Source organism: Dasypus novemcinctus, chromosome 10 (genome assembly GCF_030445035.2).
Source record: "Dasypus novemcinctus isolate mDasNov1 chromosome 10, mDasNov1.1.hap2, whole genome shotgun sequence".
NCBI classification, from domain to species: Eukaryota; Metazoa; Chordata; class Mammalia; order Cingulata; family Dasypodidae; genus Dasypus; species Dasypus novemcinctus.
In genome coordinates, this window is record NC_080682.1 from 74,678,822 (window position 1) to 74,699,289 (window position 20,468).

The following is a 20,468-nucleotide window of genomic DNA, read 5'->3' on the forward strand; positions in this document are numbered from 1 at the left end:
TTAAACCAAGGACTATACTAATAGCACAAATGTTAAAATGTTCTTTCATCAATTGTAACAAATGTATAATAATACACTAATGCAATGTGTTACAACAGGGTCACATATGGAAACTCCGTATTTTATGCATGATTTTTCTGTAAACCCACAACTTCTTTAACTAAAAAAAAAAATGCAAGTCTTCTACCTTGCTACAGGTTATTGGAAATTTTATTCAAAGGCATAATAAGAAGAAAAATAAATACCTGAAAGAGTTGATTTAATAACAAAAACGTTGACCATGAGAAATGGAAAACAGCCAACATGAAGATATACAAAACCCAAGGAGAACAGGCCACAATCTGACTGAGGTAGGTCCATAGTCCATCTTCTTTGAATGTTGTAGCACAATGATTGGACCAATCTGTGAATTCACAAAAAAGGAACTCATTATGAAAAAAGTCAAGAAACTAATGATTACTCTCCAAGAAGATAAAATCATTGCAGTTCTATTCAGTGAGAACAAAAAGGAAGACATAATGACACAAATCAGAACTCAACTTTATGATTTTTTTTCCTTCTAAACACCAGTACAACTACCAAAGATGAGAAAACAGCACTTCTGTGTTAAATAAAGCTATGATAACACATTAGCAGTTGACAGTGAAGGAAGAAAAGTAAAGTAAGGGCCATAAAATCTTCATTAAGATCAGCAGATTCAGAATAAAATACCACTGGAAAAGGAGTTAACAGTTCAAGGATTTGACAACTAAGAATGATTATATGTAATAAAACATCTGTCCTGTGTTTTAGAATTTGTCTTAATTACTCAAAAGAAATACGAACTAGAAGATCAGTTAGAACAATCTGCAATAAAATCCCTTTCCTAGAAAATTCTCCAATCGATTCATGTTGCAGCAAGTTATAGGTCTATTATAGAACTGAGTCATTAAGGATTCAGGTCAACAGGCCATTGCTGTGAGCACAAAAAACCCTTTAAGCACCTAGATAACACTGGTATCACAACTCCTCACCACACCCCAACAGCATGCAGGGAGGCCAACATGGGTGCATGTCTGTATTGGCACCATAACTAGTCCTACATGGGGAAAGGCCCAGACACCCCTGGGAAAAGAATATAGAGCATGATTCATATGTTCACAGCTCAGTATCTTCCCAGGAATACACACATGCCAATTAAAAGGCCTTCACTTAGGGCCTTCACGATATCAAATCTCTAACCCATGTAGCTAAAAGGAGCAGTAAAGAGAAATACAGGTAGGAAGCAGCAGATACAAGGGAAAAGAACTTCAAGGCAAATCAAAATACTTTTTTTTTTTTTTTACAGGTTCCATGACCATGCATGAAAGGTGAATTATTTTTGAAATGAGAAGTCTATGGATTTGCACCTTGAAGTTTCACAAAGCCTTTGACAATTTGACAGGTAGTTTTAGACAATTTCCCAAAGTAGCATTTAAGGGCTCCTGGTACAGGAAGAAAATGAGTCTATCACTACTATCACCTGTCTCCTAAAATGGAGACTAAATGTCAAAAAAATCTAGTTCTATCTATACTTTTTTTTTTTTTTTTTTGAGTCTTATTTTAAAGGAGGTGTCTTGTCTTTCACGAATAGACATCAAAAGCATTCTAAAAGCAATCATCATAAAGTAACAATCAAGGTAACAAGTTAGGGCAAATTACAAACTCTCTCTCTAGAGCTCTCATTAGCGCAGCAAAGGGAAATGCATCCCATGCACCTGATATCACAAAAGAGAATATAATTTCCAACAGTAGATGGAGGATATAGCTGCTAAGTAGGAAAGCATATATACTTTCTTTCAGCTTATGGATTTCTACTGCTCCCTTCTGGCAATTTTTTTACAGCATGGTAGGACCTCAAATTAAAATTTCCATAGGACTGCCCGATGATTTAATATCAAAGATATGACTACAACTAGCCACAACATTACTTACTCAATATAACATTTTAATTTGTTCTAAAACATTCCTATCAGGTGGTCCATGGCTAAAAACAAGTTAACCTTTTTCATCTTGAGACAGCTTTGACAATTACAAAGTTCTTCCTGACATGATATAAAATCATTCTCCCTGTAACTTGTAGGATGATGACCCCTTCTGGAGTTAGTTGAACTCTACTCTGAAAACAGACCTCATAGAAAATGAAATGAATGAAGATGAACTGCACTACATCAGGAGGGAAGTGAACAGTGGGGCTCTAGTATCAAGTATTAACAGTATACAAAGGAGGTGGGATGACGGTGAGGCCTCATTAGAGAAATGGAGCACAAGTTCATTTTCAAGTCTGTGAAATAGTGATAACACTCATTCAGTATAAAGAAAAAGTGCTAGAATATAAGTGAATAAAAAAACCAAAATATACTCAGCTTGTCTACACGGTTGTAAATAAATGCAAGGTGGAACCGTTCTTGAGAAACAAAACATAATATAAAAATTAGTTTCAAGGCCAGAGAAAAAAGACAAAGAGAGAAGGACAGATGCATGTAATAAAAAAAGCAACTTGGAAAGGCCAAATGTGATGGAAAATTGCTTCTGTCCTTATCAATACAGTTTTGTGCTGGACATGGATACCAAACAAAGGTGACTATTTTTAGTGATGAGAGAGAAGAGAGGAGAGCCAAGCATAGTGTAAAATCTGGCTCCTTGCCCCTCGGTACAAATCCAAGAGACAAGTTGGGTCCATGGACAAACTTAAAAGAGTTTTCCAGGAATATGCTTTATTGTCCAGCCTTAAAAGGGCAGCTCTCAGAACCCAAAGAAGCACTGTCAAAAAGTCTTCTTTCTTATACCACAGGACATAATCTAAGAGGTTTTAAAATTCCAGTGCTCAGGACAATTGGTGGCCTTTGCCAAAAACTGAGCTCTGGGTTCACAACCTTCCATTAGACCCATTTGATGACAGTTACGTTCAGCTGCAAAAGCATTCCCTCCTCTTCAGAGGCACCCAAGAAAAGCTTAGGTGGGAAGTAGGTCACTGAAGCCCTCTTCACACTAATGGCAGGGCAAAAAATAACCTATTTCACATAGATGTTAATTAACAATTTCTAAAAATGAAACCCCGAACAAGACAAACTTGTAATAATGGATGTTTCTGAGGAGGAGATCTGGGAAACTGAGAAACAAGTGTAGGAAGAATTACCTTTTCAAATACTAAGCAAATGTTAAACTAACGACAGCCAAAGAGAGAGAGTCAGCGTTTAGATACTAAGAGAGAAAGAAAAAAACGTAGGGCAAAAACTTCCCTGAATTACTCCAGAATTTAGCTCATGCAACAAACTAGTACTCTACTGGCAAAATCTAAGACTAAAGCATGAACCTAACAGAAGAGCAGATGGAAAAAGAGTACAAGGGAAGCCACTGCCTCTACAGCCAAATTCTCCTAAAGCTTTCATATTAAATAAATAATAAACAGATAAATAAGGCCTAAATAAACAAACTAAAAGTGCTCTACAATTTTATAGTCAGGTAACCCATTCCAAGGTCTGAAAGCATAATCATGCAATTCTTAATAAGCTACCCCAGTTCCTTCTTGCTTCAATTTAATCTGTTTCTCTTAGTTGAGCACCACAGCTGCCTCAGAACAGCTGTCATTTCCAACATGAGACTCAACACCCTTTTATACTGCTCCTGAGAAGTGAGTTTCCCTCCTCAGCGCCACACACAAGCAATCTAATGTTTTCTTCCAAGATACTGTTCCAGTCTTTCAAAGATTGTTATAGTTTTCCTATTAATTCTCTGTAAGTTGCAACTTGCTATTTACCAAATTGCATGGGCTTTCAGTGTTTTGCTCCTTAATTATGGTAAGCAACCCCCCAACCACCCCTCTCACCATCGACCTTTTTTATGTTTGTTTTATTTGCTTATCACTTCCTTGCTCTGTACTTGAGCAGTTGGTTTTTCCTCCCTTAATTGGGGACAAATCTGTACTTGACCATTTTTCAAATTTATCAATGTCTTCTTCTAAAGTACTGAGAACTACTTCTGGCCCCAATTCTGAAAGAGTCTTAGAGGTATTCACTTTGTTTCTATTAGGGTTATAGCCACTCAGCCACAATACGACATACAAGAGTTTACAAGGAAAAGTAGAAGTGAGTGAGGGTACATGTGCTTGTTTTAAGAAAAATTTATACTTACACACAAAAGACTGATATATACTCCAGTCACAAACCACAGAAAGGAAAAACAAGAAGAAAATGTAATAATGATGGTTGCCAAAGCCTAAATTAAAAAGAAAAAAACATACTTTATTTTCTTACAATGATTTTCCAGATCAAGACCTTATTAACATCTTTCCTGTCAAAAGTTTTCACCAAAGTAAGAGAGACATAAGTTTGTTGCTTTGCTTTTTAATACCATTAAACCAAAACCAAACAGTTCTGATGTCAGTCAATTGCCCATATTAACTAAAAGAAGATACTTTTTTGAACCAAGTTTACCAAGCAAATATAGTTCTATATGACCAACATTTGGGCAGAGGGGAGGGGCATAGGTAGGATTTGGAGCAAACCATGCTTTTGTGTGCCTCTTCCATTTGAACAGTCTCCGAGTATCAAGAATTGACTTGGTCAGGGAACAGAAAAAACAAACCTGATGAGCAGCAATAAATAGATATGTTTCAGGAGACTGGTCTTAGCAAAGAGGGGGAACCTGCAGCCTGAGAAGGGCCTAGAGAAGGCAGGGAGGGGTGAGGGCCCGAGGCAGCCAAACCCCACTCTTGTATGCCTTCTTGATGCAGGAGATGGGAGGGCTTCAATGCTAACAACACAAACATTTCTCAGGTACGTATCATGTTCCCACCTTCTGAAGCAGCCAAGCCCAGCAGAAGGAGCAATACCCACTGGAATCAGGACACCTAGGTTTAAGGATCACTAATTGTGTAACATTAGGTAAGCCATTGAACTTCTCTGATCAGTGCTTTAATTTGTTTGTAATATGGGGATAATGTCTCCTCTGCCTATGTCACAGGCCCATGGGAATGAAACAGGATGATGCATGTGAAAACACCATGTTAAAATGCAGTAATAAAAATGGATGGGCTCATTACTATTGTTTTTCTACTGCCATTCAGTATGGCTTCACCTAATGCCAATCATCAATCTTTAAGGCAGGATGGAGTCCATAAAGCTTGGGACCTGAGGAATCACCTGTCCATCTGTTCTACAGTTGCACCAAACAAACCTGACTGAGCTGAGGCAGCTGCCAGGTTCTCAAGATTATAAATACACAGCCCCCTCCTGAAGATCTACAACTGTATGTCGTTCCTTTGAAATTTCTCGTAATAAACCCTTGGCTTCTACCGTGAAAGCTCAGAGGAAACCCAGGGCTGCAGATCAGAGAAAGGAATCTACCTTGGGTAGAAAGCAATCCCCAGATCTCTGCCATTTCTGGTTCTAGTTCTTACCTGAACCTTGAAGGAAACAAGCAGAGAAAGTGAATAAGATAGACAAGCCCTAAAATATGGAAAGAATATGGCATTTGGAGAACACTAATATTAAAATGATCTCAAGCAATTAATTTCCGTTTATACACTTTTCAGCTTCAAAATGGAGATAATTTTACAGGTATGCTGTGATGATTAAATAGGATACTATATGTGAAAATGCCCTATAAATTTTAAAATGCCATTAAATCATGATAATTATTATTATCAACCTTGACAATCAGTTTTCCCAAAGCCTCATGCCATAGGGATGATTCTGACAAGGAAAAGCTATGAAGAGGATACCCTGGACGCCCTTCCACTTTTACTTTGAGTCACACACCTTACTAAACATGTGCTTAACTTCATTTCATAGTGGTAATGGAGACATGAAATCTCTTACCTATGCACCGCCCAGTCCACAGGCAGTGTTGATCGTATCGGGCCACACAGGAGTTGCAGACATGGCAATGGAGTGATCGTAATGGCTTCCTTATCTAAGTGGGCAATTAAGAGAGGCCTAAGCAAAAACTCATGTCTCTAGTAAAAAAATCACAAGCAAATTTTAACCCTAAATCCCAAAGACAGTGGCACAAACAATCACAAATAAATCAATTCACATATAGACTCCAGAATGCTTTAGTAATATTTACTTCCATGTATTTATTTTGATTAGGCCATCACTAAGGGTGACCTGAATTCCAGAGCATATTCACACTGCCTAAGGGAAAATGAGGCAGTGACACAGAGCAGAATGAACATACTGGCATGAAAAAAAGGAAACCTAAGTTCCATGTCTGGCTCCGCTGATAATTTAAGGACGTTACTTCTTTCTTCTAGGCCTTGACTCTCCAAGTGCAAAATCAGAGTTCACTAAATGGTTTCAAAGGTCATCATGAGCGTCTGACCCGAAATTAATTCAGTACGTGCTTCAGGACAAGGAAAAAGCAAACAAAATACACTATGGATAACTCACAAAGAGATTTAACCATGGGCAACTTCAAAAGATTACAAACATTCTTTCATATGTTCAAGGCAGAAACTGTTTTTCCAGTATTTCAAAATTAAATCCTGATAAAAACCAAGGTATATAAATATAACCTAAAGATTTGACAAATTACATGAACAATGTCATCAAGAACGTGCTTTTACTGAGGAGGAAAACATTATACATAAAAGACTCACTCACAAGACATGATGTACAAAATGTTCTGAAATCCAGACAACCGGTTTCCGCAAGGGTGATGATATTCTGAAAGACATGAAGTTTGACCTTACAATTGCATTTTATTGGGAAATGTATTTGTGCACGGTTATATACCATTCTCACAGCTCTCTCCAAACTGAGGTAGCTACAAAAGCAATTTGGAGTACTTGTCGCCATATCAGGTCTGTGCTTGAAATAATGCAATTTTTCAAGGCTGCATTTTCAACCACAGGCAATAAATTAGAACATACAAAAGTTATACCACTACCGCTTCTATCTGTGCGTGGCAATCACTTCCCAGATATAATCTGCTAAAGAAACACACACACACATACACACACACTAAAAAGAAACAAAAACTACCAGCATATACCAAAACTGAGGGTTACAAGCACCAAGGGATGAGCCTCTTTCTTCAGCCAGGAATGCTGGTTTTAAGTAATAAAGGGGGCAACATTCTCCCCAATTTCTAAGGACTCACCAGCAAGGAAAAACGCACCATGTCATCTGACAACTTTACATTTAAGGAAGAGAAGGATCATCGCCTCAGTTAATAAGGAGAAGCCCCTGTGGCCTCTGCCTAAATTACTCTGTATGCATTAAATGGGGGAGTTCAAACAAACTATTTAAAGTATAAGTGAAGAAATCCTGTTTTTGTTCATGTAATCATCCCACAATCTTTTATGTTGCCTCTATTAGGTGCCAGGCCAATAGATACAGCCATGATAAAAACAACACGGCTCCTGACCTTCTGAGGCTCACACTAAAAGACAAAAAAAAACCAGTGCCATTACAAAGAAAGCTCACCATTTTCCTTTCTTCTTCAGAAGTCTTAGTGTATCCTGGATCAGTTGTCCAAGTCTTATAAAAAAAGTAGAGGAAGGCTATCATACTAAGAATGAAAAGGAAATAGACAGGAGTGCCTGCTAAATGTTAAAACCAAGTTAAGGAACATAATACACTTCCTTTAAGCACAGCATAATTATGATACAAACAAAATTCATCACTCGTGTCTAACAACATCTTCCCTGTATTCTATCCCCACATTTCCTTATGTAAAAAATCTTCCCCCACATAGCCCCAAACCTGGACCTATCCTATGTTCTAATCCTACAGAAATTTGTTCCTAGTTGGCTAATAATCAATCCCTCCTCATTAGTAGAAATTGATATTAAGCATTAACAGTATTAGCTGCAATTTACAAGAAATGTTCTGAAGACTGAAAAATAGTCAAGACCCAAGTAATTTCATTGCTATTGGTGTAATTGTGGCTTTCCTAAAGCAACCAGAAAAATATTCTCTGATAATTTTAAAAGAATCATTCAAAGAAAAAAACCCTTGGTTTAACAATTCCAACAAAAAATATTTCCCTATAATTATATAAATCTTGTAAACATTTTCTACTGGAAAGTTTAGTAACTAATCCTTATAACTGTATGAGGCTGAATTCATTTAGAAACAAAAGAAACTGCTCTCTTGCAAAGTGATTACAAATCAAACACAATTTGGGAAGGGCAGATGTGACAGATAAAGATTTTTAAAAAGTATTTCAAGGATAAAATATTACTGCTTTGGAATGTTTTTAAAGTGGCACAAATTCTTTTAATAAAAGGTAAAATTTTGTTCCAGGTAAACACAAGTGAGTAAATAAACCAATTCTCCTTGCCTAATTTAAATCATTCTTCACTACATCTGCCTTCGGAAGTGCCACCAACGAGCAAAGCTCTTTTCCATCAAAATTTGGAAGGCAGTGACCAGGCCTCCAGATAAACAACAACATTGTTCCTTACATGGCAGTTTCCCAGTCATGTTCCTCTGTACAGTGCTCCTGTGTGTCATTATCTCTTTGAAAAGATGGGAAATCAAAACAGAGCAAACACACTCCAGATGTGTTCTGTTTCTCTTAGCCTGGACACTCAGGTCCTCACAATACTATCTGAGAACACCCTGGCTCTCTGGACAGCTGTATCACTACCCACACTGAGCTTTTAGTCAAAGCTTCTGGGTTTTCCCTTAACCTGGAGCTACATATTTCACCAGAGAGTACACACAGCTGATTCTCTGAGACCAAGTGTAGGAGTTCCCATGTATTTATGCCTCAACAAATTTAATTATAGCCGTATCACAAATGTAACATTCAAAGGTTCACCATTTGTTTCATGAATCTTAATCTTAGTCCTTTTCTTTTAATGTTACTCAGTGTTCCCTTATAAAAGCCAAATATAATACACTGCTTGCTGAAGCAATGGTACCAAAATTGGTTATTTGAGAAGGAGTCAATTTAGAACTGTCCTTAAATTTAGTTTCAAAATGCAGTCTCAGATTTTATTCAGAAGAGTAACAATAATAAAATAAATATTATTTCTAAAATGCCAATTATGTGACAGGGACTGTGGTCAGCACATCATACTACAGCAGTTCTTGCCATCATCCGATACACTTATACTGTTACTTCCACTTTCCAATTTCACTGACTCAGGGAAATTAAATAACCTGTCCAATGGTACACAACCAATAAGAAAAAGAGCCCAAATTCGAACACATTATGATTCCAAAGACCATTCTCTTTCCAAAGTGCCCAGGGCCCCTCTCCCAGAGTGGATGAGGACTGCTGAGGGAGCGGGGACCCCCTTTCAGTCCAGACTTGGCAAACTGATACAAGACTAGTCTAAATATCTGGGAGGGGACACTTCAGGACAGCACCTTAAAATTCATACACAGAGTAGTTCAAACAGCATTTAACATTAGCTTGAAAGCATTTATCTGAAGGTAAAGCCCTCTACTGATTCACGTGTCCTCACGGGGAGCATGTTCAGATGAATGCCTAGAAGTAATGGCTTTATATTGTACATGTGAGTAAAATACTCCATCTGGTCAACTTCAACATCTTCGGATACTGCCTTTAGGGCTAAGGAAATCAGTTCTTTTGCTATAATAGCATCTTTACATATATTTAGCAGTTTCTAGTTAAAGTCAATTGAATAGTAAGCTCTACAACTAAGGTTTTTAAACTACATTGGTGTCAATTTTGATTTGGAAAATTTGAAATAATTCAATATAAAAACTATCTTACCTTATGTGAAAAATCTGAAAATAATAGGAATTGTTCTTATTTTTCAAATTCACCAAAAATGATATTTTAACCGTGTTTACTCTACTGCCACAAGCTGGAAAACAGAAAATGCCAGTCATCCCTTCTCAGTATTGGGTCAATTAGCCTAGGACTTAGGGTCTTCAAAGGCTTTTACAAGTGACTGGGATGTATGCTGTGATGTTATTTTATTCATCCAGGGTTATTATAAACTAAATAATTTAATATCATATAATGATATCATCCAAGCATTCATTAAGTGGTAATAAGAAGGCTTAAAAAGCTACCTGAAGCCAGTAATTATGAGACAAAAGTTAGATATGATAAATTCTTTTGAAAAAAGCCAAATGACCTCCACAATATGCTGTGGTATTGAGATTAAAGGAATCTGCAAAGTATTAGAGATAATGCTCAGAAATAGTAAGTAGCATTAAAATAAAAACATGCTATAATGGATGTAGATGTATGCATTCTAAGAACGTATATGCCCCCACCACTTTAAATTTATTCCTATGAAAAAATATTCCTGGACTAAGTGTGTTTACAAATCTCTCCCATTAATATCCTGCACTTGCTTTTCAGAAATGCCATTACCAGAAAGAGAAATAACACAGGAAGTTAAAGGAAAATGCTTCCAGGTACATTTCTATCTGTCACATTCCTTCTTCAGCGGTCCTCAGGAAGTGAGGAGGGCACCTGGAAAAAGGTGGGAAGGTCGAAAGCAGCCTCCCACCTAATAGGGGTTATAAATGGCAACAAACCAAGAAGTAATCCTTGTCGCTACTTCTAGGTGTCTGAACTCGGTCAGTCTAAGAGCACAATACAACCCTAAGCAGAACTTGAACCTGGGTCCTGATCCTCAAGTGATAATCCCATTCCTTAAGTTTTTCATACAGTGGGTTGGCATTCATCAGTAGGCCATGAAAGCAATTAAGTGGGCTGCAATCAGCATTATTCAAAAAGGCAATATAATAGGATAAAATAAAATATCAAGGTGAAGGACACATAAGGAGAATTCTTTTCCGAAACTTCTGTTTCATATACATTTTGCATGGCAATGTAAATGATTAATTTTTATTGTGGATAGCTTCAAAAAAGTTTGAGAATCACTGCCTTAGATAATAGCACTGCCACTGAGATACTGTAGAGGAAGCTGCATTTTGCACAATATCCCCCTCAATATCTTGGTACAAGCCATCTTTGTATGAGTAAGATTTATTAATCAACTGTAACTACTCATAAAGTTAAATGAAACATCTGACTTTGAAGAGAATCTCAAAGCAATCAAACAAATTTGTATGACATACTTAAACAATACTTCATTCTACTGTTCCACTCCTATGAGTAATAAATAATGGACACCTCTGTTTTCCATAGTATGCTCTGAGATTTTTCCAGAATGGAGTAGATTTTCAGCATTAAATATCCCAACCAGAATCTTTAAATGACCACAACCTTGAGTTGCATTCCCTGGATCTCTTCCAATGTCTAAATTCCTAACAATGGCATTATTATTGTTTAAAGGCAAAATGAGACATGTATCTAAATTTAAGCTTAAAGGATATCAGGAAAGAACAAGATGAACCAAGTCATAAATATCCAAAAAATGGAACTTAGCAGAAAAACTGTTGGCAAGTATACAAGGCTCTTATACCCAACCAATAACCTAGAAGAAAAAGGATAAAAATAAAGGATTAGTGAGAACAGGTTTGATTCATATTAATTTTAGATCGAAATTCCCCTAAATAACAGTAACAAAAATAGCAACAGCAATAGCTTTTACTCAGTGCCTACGATGTGCCACTTTCTTACCATTAAAAAGCTGACTGAATGTGGTAATGGAGTTATGCAACATTATCAGTCATTGATCCCATTTTACATGTGAGAAAACTGAAGCACAATAAATCTAAAGAAGTATATGCTCTAGTTCTAATGATTAACTTATACACCATTTCATTTCCAATAATTTCATTTATATTTTTAATGAATTTTTTTGTCTTTCTATTGAGGCGTATCATATTTTCAAATACTCCAAAATGCAAAAATTTAAAAACTTGGAGATTCACCTTCACATTGAACAAGTTCTCTTCTAGAGTAGTGTATTTATGAAACATAAAGATGAACTCAACCTTAAGCACTATTGTCATGTACCACCTTGAGAGGCAGATACTTACATAGAAAGATAGGTCAAGCGCTAAAAGAGGCACTGGTTATCAGAACATTAACAATCTCATTTTGGTAACAAGCAAACTGAATTCCACATATAATTTACTCAAAATGTACTAAGTCATGTGTACCCTATATATTTATTAAGTACTATAGTTTCAAAAGAAAAATCTGTCTTTTATACTACTCAATATATTGTCAGTCTGTATGTGAATATAGTTCAAAATTTATATGAGGGAAAAACAATGGTTGATGATGGGTATGAAGGCCAAAAAAAGGATTATAGCCATTAATTATGATAAAATCGTAATATTGGAGAAGAACAAAGATTCCAAACTTCAGGCCCCCAACATGCTTCCAAAATGGGTCAAATGGAGCCTGTGTAGCCTCTAGGGCATGGCCTGGCTGACATTTTGCAGCAAAAATGCATTTGGCCAAGTTAGGTTGTGCAGTGAACCCCAGATTCTAAGAACCTGCTACTACTACCTGTCAACTTTAGACAGGTGTCACATAGCAGCCTGGATCATAAGTAACTGCCCTTGCAATTTAAGAATAGAAGTTTGCATCTGCTTTCCTCATGAAATCAGAATTCCACAAAGAAGGATGAAGAAAAAAAAACCTGTACAAATACAGCTGCCATATGTATTTGACTCACATTTCAACTAAGTCCATATGCCAAGCCTTGCATATGGACCCCTCAACTCACTGTCATCAAAAACAAAAGTTTCCATATGAATTTTTTATAATGTGCATTTCTCTTATAAAAAACGAATAACAAAATCTCAAATGCCCCTAGCCTAAATGGCTAAACACTGGCAGCCCTTCCTTCTTCTCTGAAGAAAAGGTGAAGACTGAGATTCCGGGTGACACGGTTAATAATTTATTTTGATACTGAGTCAATACAATTAGTGGAAAATGAATGAATATCTCCAAGTTACAAATTTGCTGAAGAAGAAATGATCTTAGGCATTTTGCTATTTTTCAGAAATATGAGATTTTACTCTACTTTTAAATTCAAATTCATTTCTAGCCAACTGTCCTACTTTTGGGTGTTGGCAATAAGTGACCAGCCATAAGATTTCAGCATACTTTGTTCCTTCTTATGACAAAATCAGTGCATGTTCATTCCAGAAAATACTGGCAAGCAAAAGAAAAAGAGCGTAAGAATACTTATAATCATTTCCTCAAGACAGCAACACTGTATTTCTTTTTAGATCCTTTTCTACAGATCATCATGATGACATTTTCCTTTCATTCAGAGAATGAAAAGTATTGAAGAGCAGAGACGAATTTCCTGCTTTTGTGAGCAGGAAACAGTGATTAAGTACTGTGAAGGAAATAAAATGGGGTGATGCTGCCCAATTAGTCTGGGACCACCTTGCTAAGGAGGTGATAATTGAACCGAAGCTTGAAGACAAGATACACAAAGACTTGAGGTCAGAACACCTCAGACAAAGACACAAGCAAGAGCCAAGGCCCCAGGTGGGAATAAAGTTAAAGTGTTCAAGGAACAGAAAGGCCGGAATACAGTTGAGGGGAAGAGAAGGAAGAGCTGAAGTCAGAGAGAAAGGGAATGAATTGCACAATACCTCAGATGCCAAGGCAAGGAGTTTGCATTTTATTCTAAGTACATTGGAAAGTTACTGGAAGGCTTCAAACAGGAGAAGAGATCAAAAGATTTGCTTTTTCAAAAGACCATGCTGGTTTCTAAGTAGGGATGAACTGGAGGAGAATAAGAGTTGAAGTCCAGAGACCAGTTAGAAGGTTCGGTCGAGGGTGATAGTTGTGGAGAGAGAGAAACAGATAAAGTGGGAAGATAGTGTAGAGGCAGAGCAGGATTTGGTAAGGGCTGGATGTGGGAAGTGAGGAAAAGGGAAGAAAGACGGATGACAGGATATTTTCGTGAGGAATGGGATGCCATTTTACTGAGAAGGGGAGAGGAGGAAGAGAGACAGAGATGTAACAGATGACAACTGAGTGCTAACTTGGTGTCAGCCATTGTTCAAAGTGCTTTACTGTATTAACTCATGTAATCATGAGGCAGGCATTCTCACAATTGTTATCCTCATTACAGATGAAGAAGAGAGGTAAAGCAACTTGTTCAAGGTCATAACTGCTATGTGTTGTAGCTTGAATTGAACCCAGGCAGTCTGACCCTTAACCAGTAGCTGTATATAATCATTTATAAATATTTTCCTAAAATTTTAGACCATACCACAGTTACTGCTTTATAACTTTCCATAATTAGGTTGTTTTAACTAAAAAAACATTAAAAGCAAAAATAATGAGCTTAAAAACGAATTTAAATTTAGAAAAGGAAAAAATACAAAATTTCTGAAAAACAGGCAAAAATGCTTAAAGATGCAAAATGGTTACAAAAATTTCCCCATAATTCACCAAAATTACCAGTTGAAAAAGTGACTCAAGATATTTATTATTTATTTTCCACCAACTATCATTTCAATCAAATTACTGGACTGACCAATTTGCTTTCAGCCAAATCATATGCTACCAAAACCCTTCCCTTCCACCATTTCTAAGGATTTTCTTATGTGGCAAATAATATTAATAGCGCAACAAAAATCTGTTATTCCAGCTAAATAACAATAGAAATAAGCAGTTAAGTTAGAAATGCAATAACCAGCCTTGTAAAGACTAATATACACACCTTGGAAACAAAGATGTCAGTAAAAACAATATTACTAGAAGACTTCCTTTTAAAAGCCAAGAATCTGAATTGAAGTCCAATATGTATCCAACAGCCCACATGGTAATCACAGAAAGCATCAGCAGCAGGAAGAGCTATTAAGAGATTCAGAATTTCAGAACTTAATGGATTTTACTCTTAAGTATATACTAATAATTAGTTTAATAGAAGAGCTACTCCCTAGGCATATAATAGCAATTAGTATAACAGCAGAACTACCAGAGTTCTTCAAAGCTGCTAATTGATAAATGTGAAGTGTGAGAAGTTATAAATCTTGGAAATAATCTTTTAAAAGCCCTACATTTTAGAAAATGTTGCAATATTTCATTCTGCTGTTGTTCCTTCAAAGAAACTGTGGTCTTTTTAGAAAAGTGCTGATGAAAGTGGAACTTCTAAAAACAATTTCTTTCAAACAGTACTGTACATTAGAAAGCATAAAGCTAAAGGGACCACACAAAAATCAATATACCCAGAACTCAACGAGGGGATTACAAGAGTTCCAGCTTGGTCATGAGATGGTACCATGTCCTGAAATACTATATAAAGAACTTTTGAAGAGACAAGTCTATAGAAAAGATGAGTTTAGTTCGGGGCATGTGGAATTTCAAATGCCTATGGTGATCTAAGAGATCTCCAGGAGACAGTCAGAAAAGCAGATCTACTGCTCAGGAGGAGACCTGGGATTTATCAGTAAAGAGGTGGTAAAGCCATGAGTGAATATCCCAAGGACTGTGCAAAGAGAGAGAGGGGCTGAATCCTAGTCCACTTGAATATTCAAAAGGAAAAAGCTAAGTCCCTAAAGGTAGCCAAGAAAGAGTGACCAGAAAGACCAGGAAGGCAGGGTAAAAACCAGGAAAAAGAAAGGTTTCAGAGAAGGTAAAGGAAGTATCAAGAAGGGAGTGGTCCTCCATGTCATATGTCCCATGAAGTCAGACTAAAACACGACCTCAGAATGCTAATGATTCAGGTTCAGTTTGGCAAAGATAAAAAAAAAAATGTCTATGAACCAACAATCTGATGGTCTGTACTGAAATTGGGCATCATATTTGGGCAACGCACCCCCTGAACTAAAATATACATGGTGTTGAAAGCAAGGAGGTCTTCTGGAATAGCAAAGAGGAAAAATATATTTTGTTCTATTTTTTCAATTTTTACTTCTTTAAGCCCTATTTCGATTTTTTGTCAAATACTTAAAATGCTTCCATTTCTCATTTGCATGATGACACATAAACAAGCACGTTCATAGATGAGCCACACATTTTTTTATTCAACAAATATTTATGGGCATACTGCACAACAGGCCCTTCCCTAGGCACTGGGACACAAGGTCTTTCTCTCTTGGAGCTTAAATTCTAGTACAAGAAGTTGGACAAACATAACAAGTGAATTTTAAAGTATGTAAAAATTTGGATCATATAGGACCTTGTAGGACATTATAAGCACTTTTGCTTTTACTCTGGATGAAATGGGGAGACATCTTGAAACTTTGAACAGATGAGTAACAGGATCTGACATATTTTTAAAGATTCCATTGGCTGCTGCATTGGTAAGAGACTGGGGGGTGAGTGAGGGGCAGGGAAATCTGTCAGGAAGCAACTACAATAATCTAGATGAGAAATAATGGTAGCCAGACCAAAATGGCATCAGTGGAGTACAGAGAAGTGGTTAAAAATTGGATATTTACTAAAAGCCAAACTAGCCAACATGTCTTTCTGAGGGACTGGATATGTGGCATGATAGAGAATTGGCAAAAATGACTGTAAAGCTGGAATTGCCATTTACTGGGCAGGCTGCAGATGGAACAGTTGAGGGTATGGTGGATGGAGATCAGGAGTTCAGTTTTGGCTATGTTATAATGGACGTATCTTTTGGCCACTGAAGGGGATATGTCAAGTAAGTAATTGGATGTACAAGTCTAGAAAGAAACTTGAGAGTTGTCAATATATAGATAGCGTTTAAAGCCCCCAACCCACATGAGATCACCAAGGAAGTAAGTAGATAGAAAAGACGTCCAAGGACAAAACCCTGGAACACCCAACCAATACAAGGTAGGGTAGAAGTGAAGAAATTGACAAAGGAGACTACATAGCAGCTGTTACTTTCTTCTCTCTCTCAACAAACCCAAATGCAAAATAGGTGTGGCATTTGCAATGATCCTCTGCATAGAAATCTGGTGTGTTAATGTGGAATCACTCAAAGCATAATTACTAATTATTATTAGATTAAAAGATGGTGCTACTTTTGAAAGATGAAATCTATCATATTTGAAAACATTAGATAGTGGAAATCAATCCAATATCTGATTTTAGCAATTTGAATTATAGTTACTACTGTGTCTTATATTTTGTTAGCCATTCATGAGATCAAGCTGAATGTCCTCTTTCTATTGTTTGGTTCACTTTAAAGTTAAGAATAACATCACTCAGAATAATCGCTAAGTTAAAAATTGAAAAATTTTGTTTTATTTTATGAAGTGACATTATATTATATACCTGGAGTTTGCAACACAGTCATTTTTAAAGTCTAACACCACATGGTTCTAATGAAATATTTTAAATGTTACTATTTTCCTTTTGTAAAAAAATTTTTTTCAATAAGCTGCAGGCTTTCTAAGAAAAGCTTCTATAAAATTCCTTTTAGAAGATATATTTCCTTTTGCTTCTCCAAGAATCAAACCATCATATTTGAAATTCAGTCATTAAATAAATGTGAAAGTACTCCATCATATTCATGAATAACTTGCAGTTTTGGAGCCAATTAGTTGAAGACCAACCAAAAAATAACAAATAAAGTGCCAAATTTCCAACTTTAGTTGGGGATGAGTCAAAAGATATAACCAGCAGATATAATGCAACACTAAACTAACTCCCTGGTTTCCCATGAAGACCTAAAAAAAAAACCAAACAAACAAATTCATATATCCCATAAAATGGACCCCATATGAAAATACCTCACATTTCTGTAGCCACCTCCAAAGTCTGAACTTTTTGTTGGCTCTCATTTTGGCTTCTGTTTTTATCATATGAATGATGAGCTGATTTTTGTGTTGGACAGCCATATCAAGAGGCGTTTCTCCCTTTAAAAAAAAAAAAAGAAAAACCTCAATTATATTTTCAATATATCATGAATGCTAAGCATTAAAAAAAAAAAACCTCACAAGAAATATATGCTCATTTATTCAAAGGGTAGTCAGCTATTATTATTTATATATATCTTGTGGTAACTGAAAAAAATGCCTAGCTTATCTTTATGCTAATTTATCAATCTTCTAACTGAAGATATAATAAGGTAATAGAGATAAATACCTGACCATACCTTAACGTTTCGGATATCCAGACTAGAACCAGCTTCCAAAAGTTTGTCAACTGCATTAACATTTCCAGCTGCAACTGCCCAGTGAAGGGGAGTATTTTGTTGTATTTTATCAACCACATTGAGAGAAGGATTAAACTTTAAAAGAAATCCAGTTGGTTCTGGCCTGTCTCAAAACAAAAAAATATAATACCAAAGGGCATTAATGGAGGGTAATGCAAATTGCATCTGCAAAATACAAAGTGGTGAATGCAAATAATGAATTTTTTAAGTTAATACAATTAACTAATCAGCAATCATTCTGAACACCTGAGGAACTTCTCTGTGCAAAGTACTATTTTGGGTACTATGGGAGATATTAAAAAAAAGCACATGAAAAGTTGCTCAACAGCATTAGCCGTTAGGAAAATGCAAATCAAAACCACAATGAGATACTATTTCGCACCCACTAAAATGGCTACTATTAAAATATATATATTGTGTTGGAGAGGATGTGAGAAATAGGAACATAAATTCGTTGTTGGTGGGAATGTGAAATGGCGCAGCCACTATGGAAGACAGTTTGGTGGTTTCTTGGCAGTTCCTCAGAAAGTTAAAAACAATTACTATATGACCTAGCAATCCCACTTCTAGGATATATACCCAAAAGAATTGAAAGCAGGGACTCAAACAGATATTTGCACACCTTTGTTCATAGCGGCATTACTGAATTACCAAAGGATGGAAGCAACCCAAGTGTCCACCAACTGATGAATTGATAAACAAAACATGATATATATATATATATATATATATATATACACATATATATATACACACACACAATAGAATATTATTAGTCCATAAGAAGGAATGAAGTTTTGATACATGGATGAACCTTGAAGACATGTTGAGTGAAATAGGCCAGACACAACAGAACAAATGTTATATGATCTCACTGATATGGAATAATTAAAATAAGCAAATCTGTAGAGTCAGAATCTAGAATATAGCTTACCGGGGTTGGGGGGAAAGGGAAGAAAATGGGAAGTTAATACTTAAATTGTACAGAGTTTCTATTTGGAATGATGGGAGAATTCTGGTAATGGATGATGGTAATGGTAATATAACATTGTGAATGTAATTAATGGCACTGAATTATATATTTGAATATTTGTTATAAGGGGAAATTTTAGGTTGTATATATGTTACCAGAATAAAAATTTTTTTAAAAACAATAACATAGTACTGTACAACACAGTGAATCCTAATGTAAAACATGGACTATAGTTATAGTACAATTATAAACATTTCTTTCATCAATCATAACAAATGTACCATAATAATGCAAGTTATTAATACCAATATGGGGTGTGGTGGTAATAACAGAACTCTGTATTTTATGCATGCTTTTTTCTGTAAACCTACAACCTCTCTAATTAATACACACACACACATACATATCTATTAAATGACAGCCTACTAAACAGATAATAAAAGATTAAGATTAATACAATGGAGTGTTTCTTTTTTTTCAAAAAAAATTTTCATGTTGTTCTAGTGATTAACAATTTCGTTAAATCTTGAGTTTAACTTTAGCCAATAAATGCTATGTTATTTACTTAATGAAGGACTAAATATACAATGTTATATTTCAGGAGGTAAACCAAGAATAAGTTCACACTCTTCCCCTAAACAATTAGTAAGCATGTATAAATAATTTCCTAAAATATTTGTATATTATTAGGTCATGAACTAGAAGACAGATTTCAATATTTTTTACTTTACCATCAGTACATTGCCTTCTTTTCCTGACTACTCAAGAGGTTTTCTTAATAAATAAATATTCTACTTGATTTCTTCTATCAAGATCTTTAAATATTATATCTGACTTCAGGACTAGTAAGGAAGACAGTATTATGTTTTTTAACAAAATTCCATCCCCAGCCCCACAACCCTATAAACAAAAATGAAATGGCACTAGAACTAACTCAGTTCCTAGGGGATAAGTTCTAACAAAAAGAAGAATCAGAAATTAAGTACAACACTGGAAACAAGTTGTAAAAGGGAAAAATGTATAGCATGTATTTGCATAAGAAGAATACCAGAAGTTGGAAAACATGGTGATCATTAATCACAAGTGCTTATAAAAATACACAGAACTTAAATATGTATGTGCCTGATGTGACCATATAAGCAGACTCTTTTCATAGATCAGTTACAATTATATTTTCAGAGCAGCCAACAATGTCATCTAGACTGCAAATTAAGAGAGCACCTAACCATGCAGTCATCTTTTTAAATGCAAACAAAGAAACTTAAGTCATATAAGCAAACTCCATATGCTATGGAATTTCTACCTGTTGTGTAAGGAAATGCTTCTATTAGTAGCTTTCAAACTTTCACCAAAGCTATCAGAACAGAGAAAATTTATATTGATGGTGCTTTTCTAACCACAACCACATTAGAAGCCCATATCACAGTCCACAGGGTAGAAAATGTACTGTCATCTCAGAGACTGCGATACTTAAATGATATATACAGAAAAGAAATTGTTGGAGCCAAGAAT

General features: G+C 35.8%; 1 protein-coding gene across 1 annotated transcript in view; it reads right to left on the minus strand.

Annotated features, from left to right (window-relative positions):
* The window catches only part of ZDHHC13 (zinc finger DHHC-type palmitoyltransferase 13), a 57,228-nt gene that overhangs the window by 15,648 nt on the left and 21,112 nt on the right, over positions 1-20,468 (minus strand). The window contains exons 7-15 of the mRNA XM_071218147.1: positions 17,924-18,086; positions 17,559-17,684; positions 14,570-14,703; positions 11,301-11,401; positions 7,452-7,576; positions 6,627-6,689; positions 5,841-5,934; positions 4,153-4,236; positions 246-403 (exon numbers count right to left, since the gene is read on the minus strand). Of these exons, the coding sequence (XP_071074248.1) occupies positions 246-403; positions 4,153-4,236; positions 5,841-5,934; positions 6,627-6,689; positions 7,452-7,576; positions 11,301-11,401; positions 14,570-14,703; positions 17,559-17,684; positions 17,924-18,086 (1,048 nt within the window). The remainder of the gene's footprint in view (positions 1-245; positions 404-4,152; positions 4,237-5,840; positions 5,935-6,626; positions 6,690-7,451; positions 7,577-11,300; positions 11,402-14,569; positions 14,704-17,558; positions 17,685-17,923; positions 18,087-20,468) is intronic.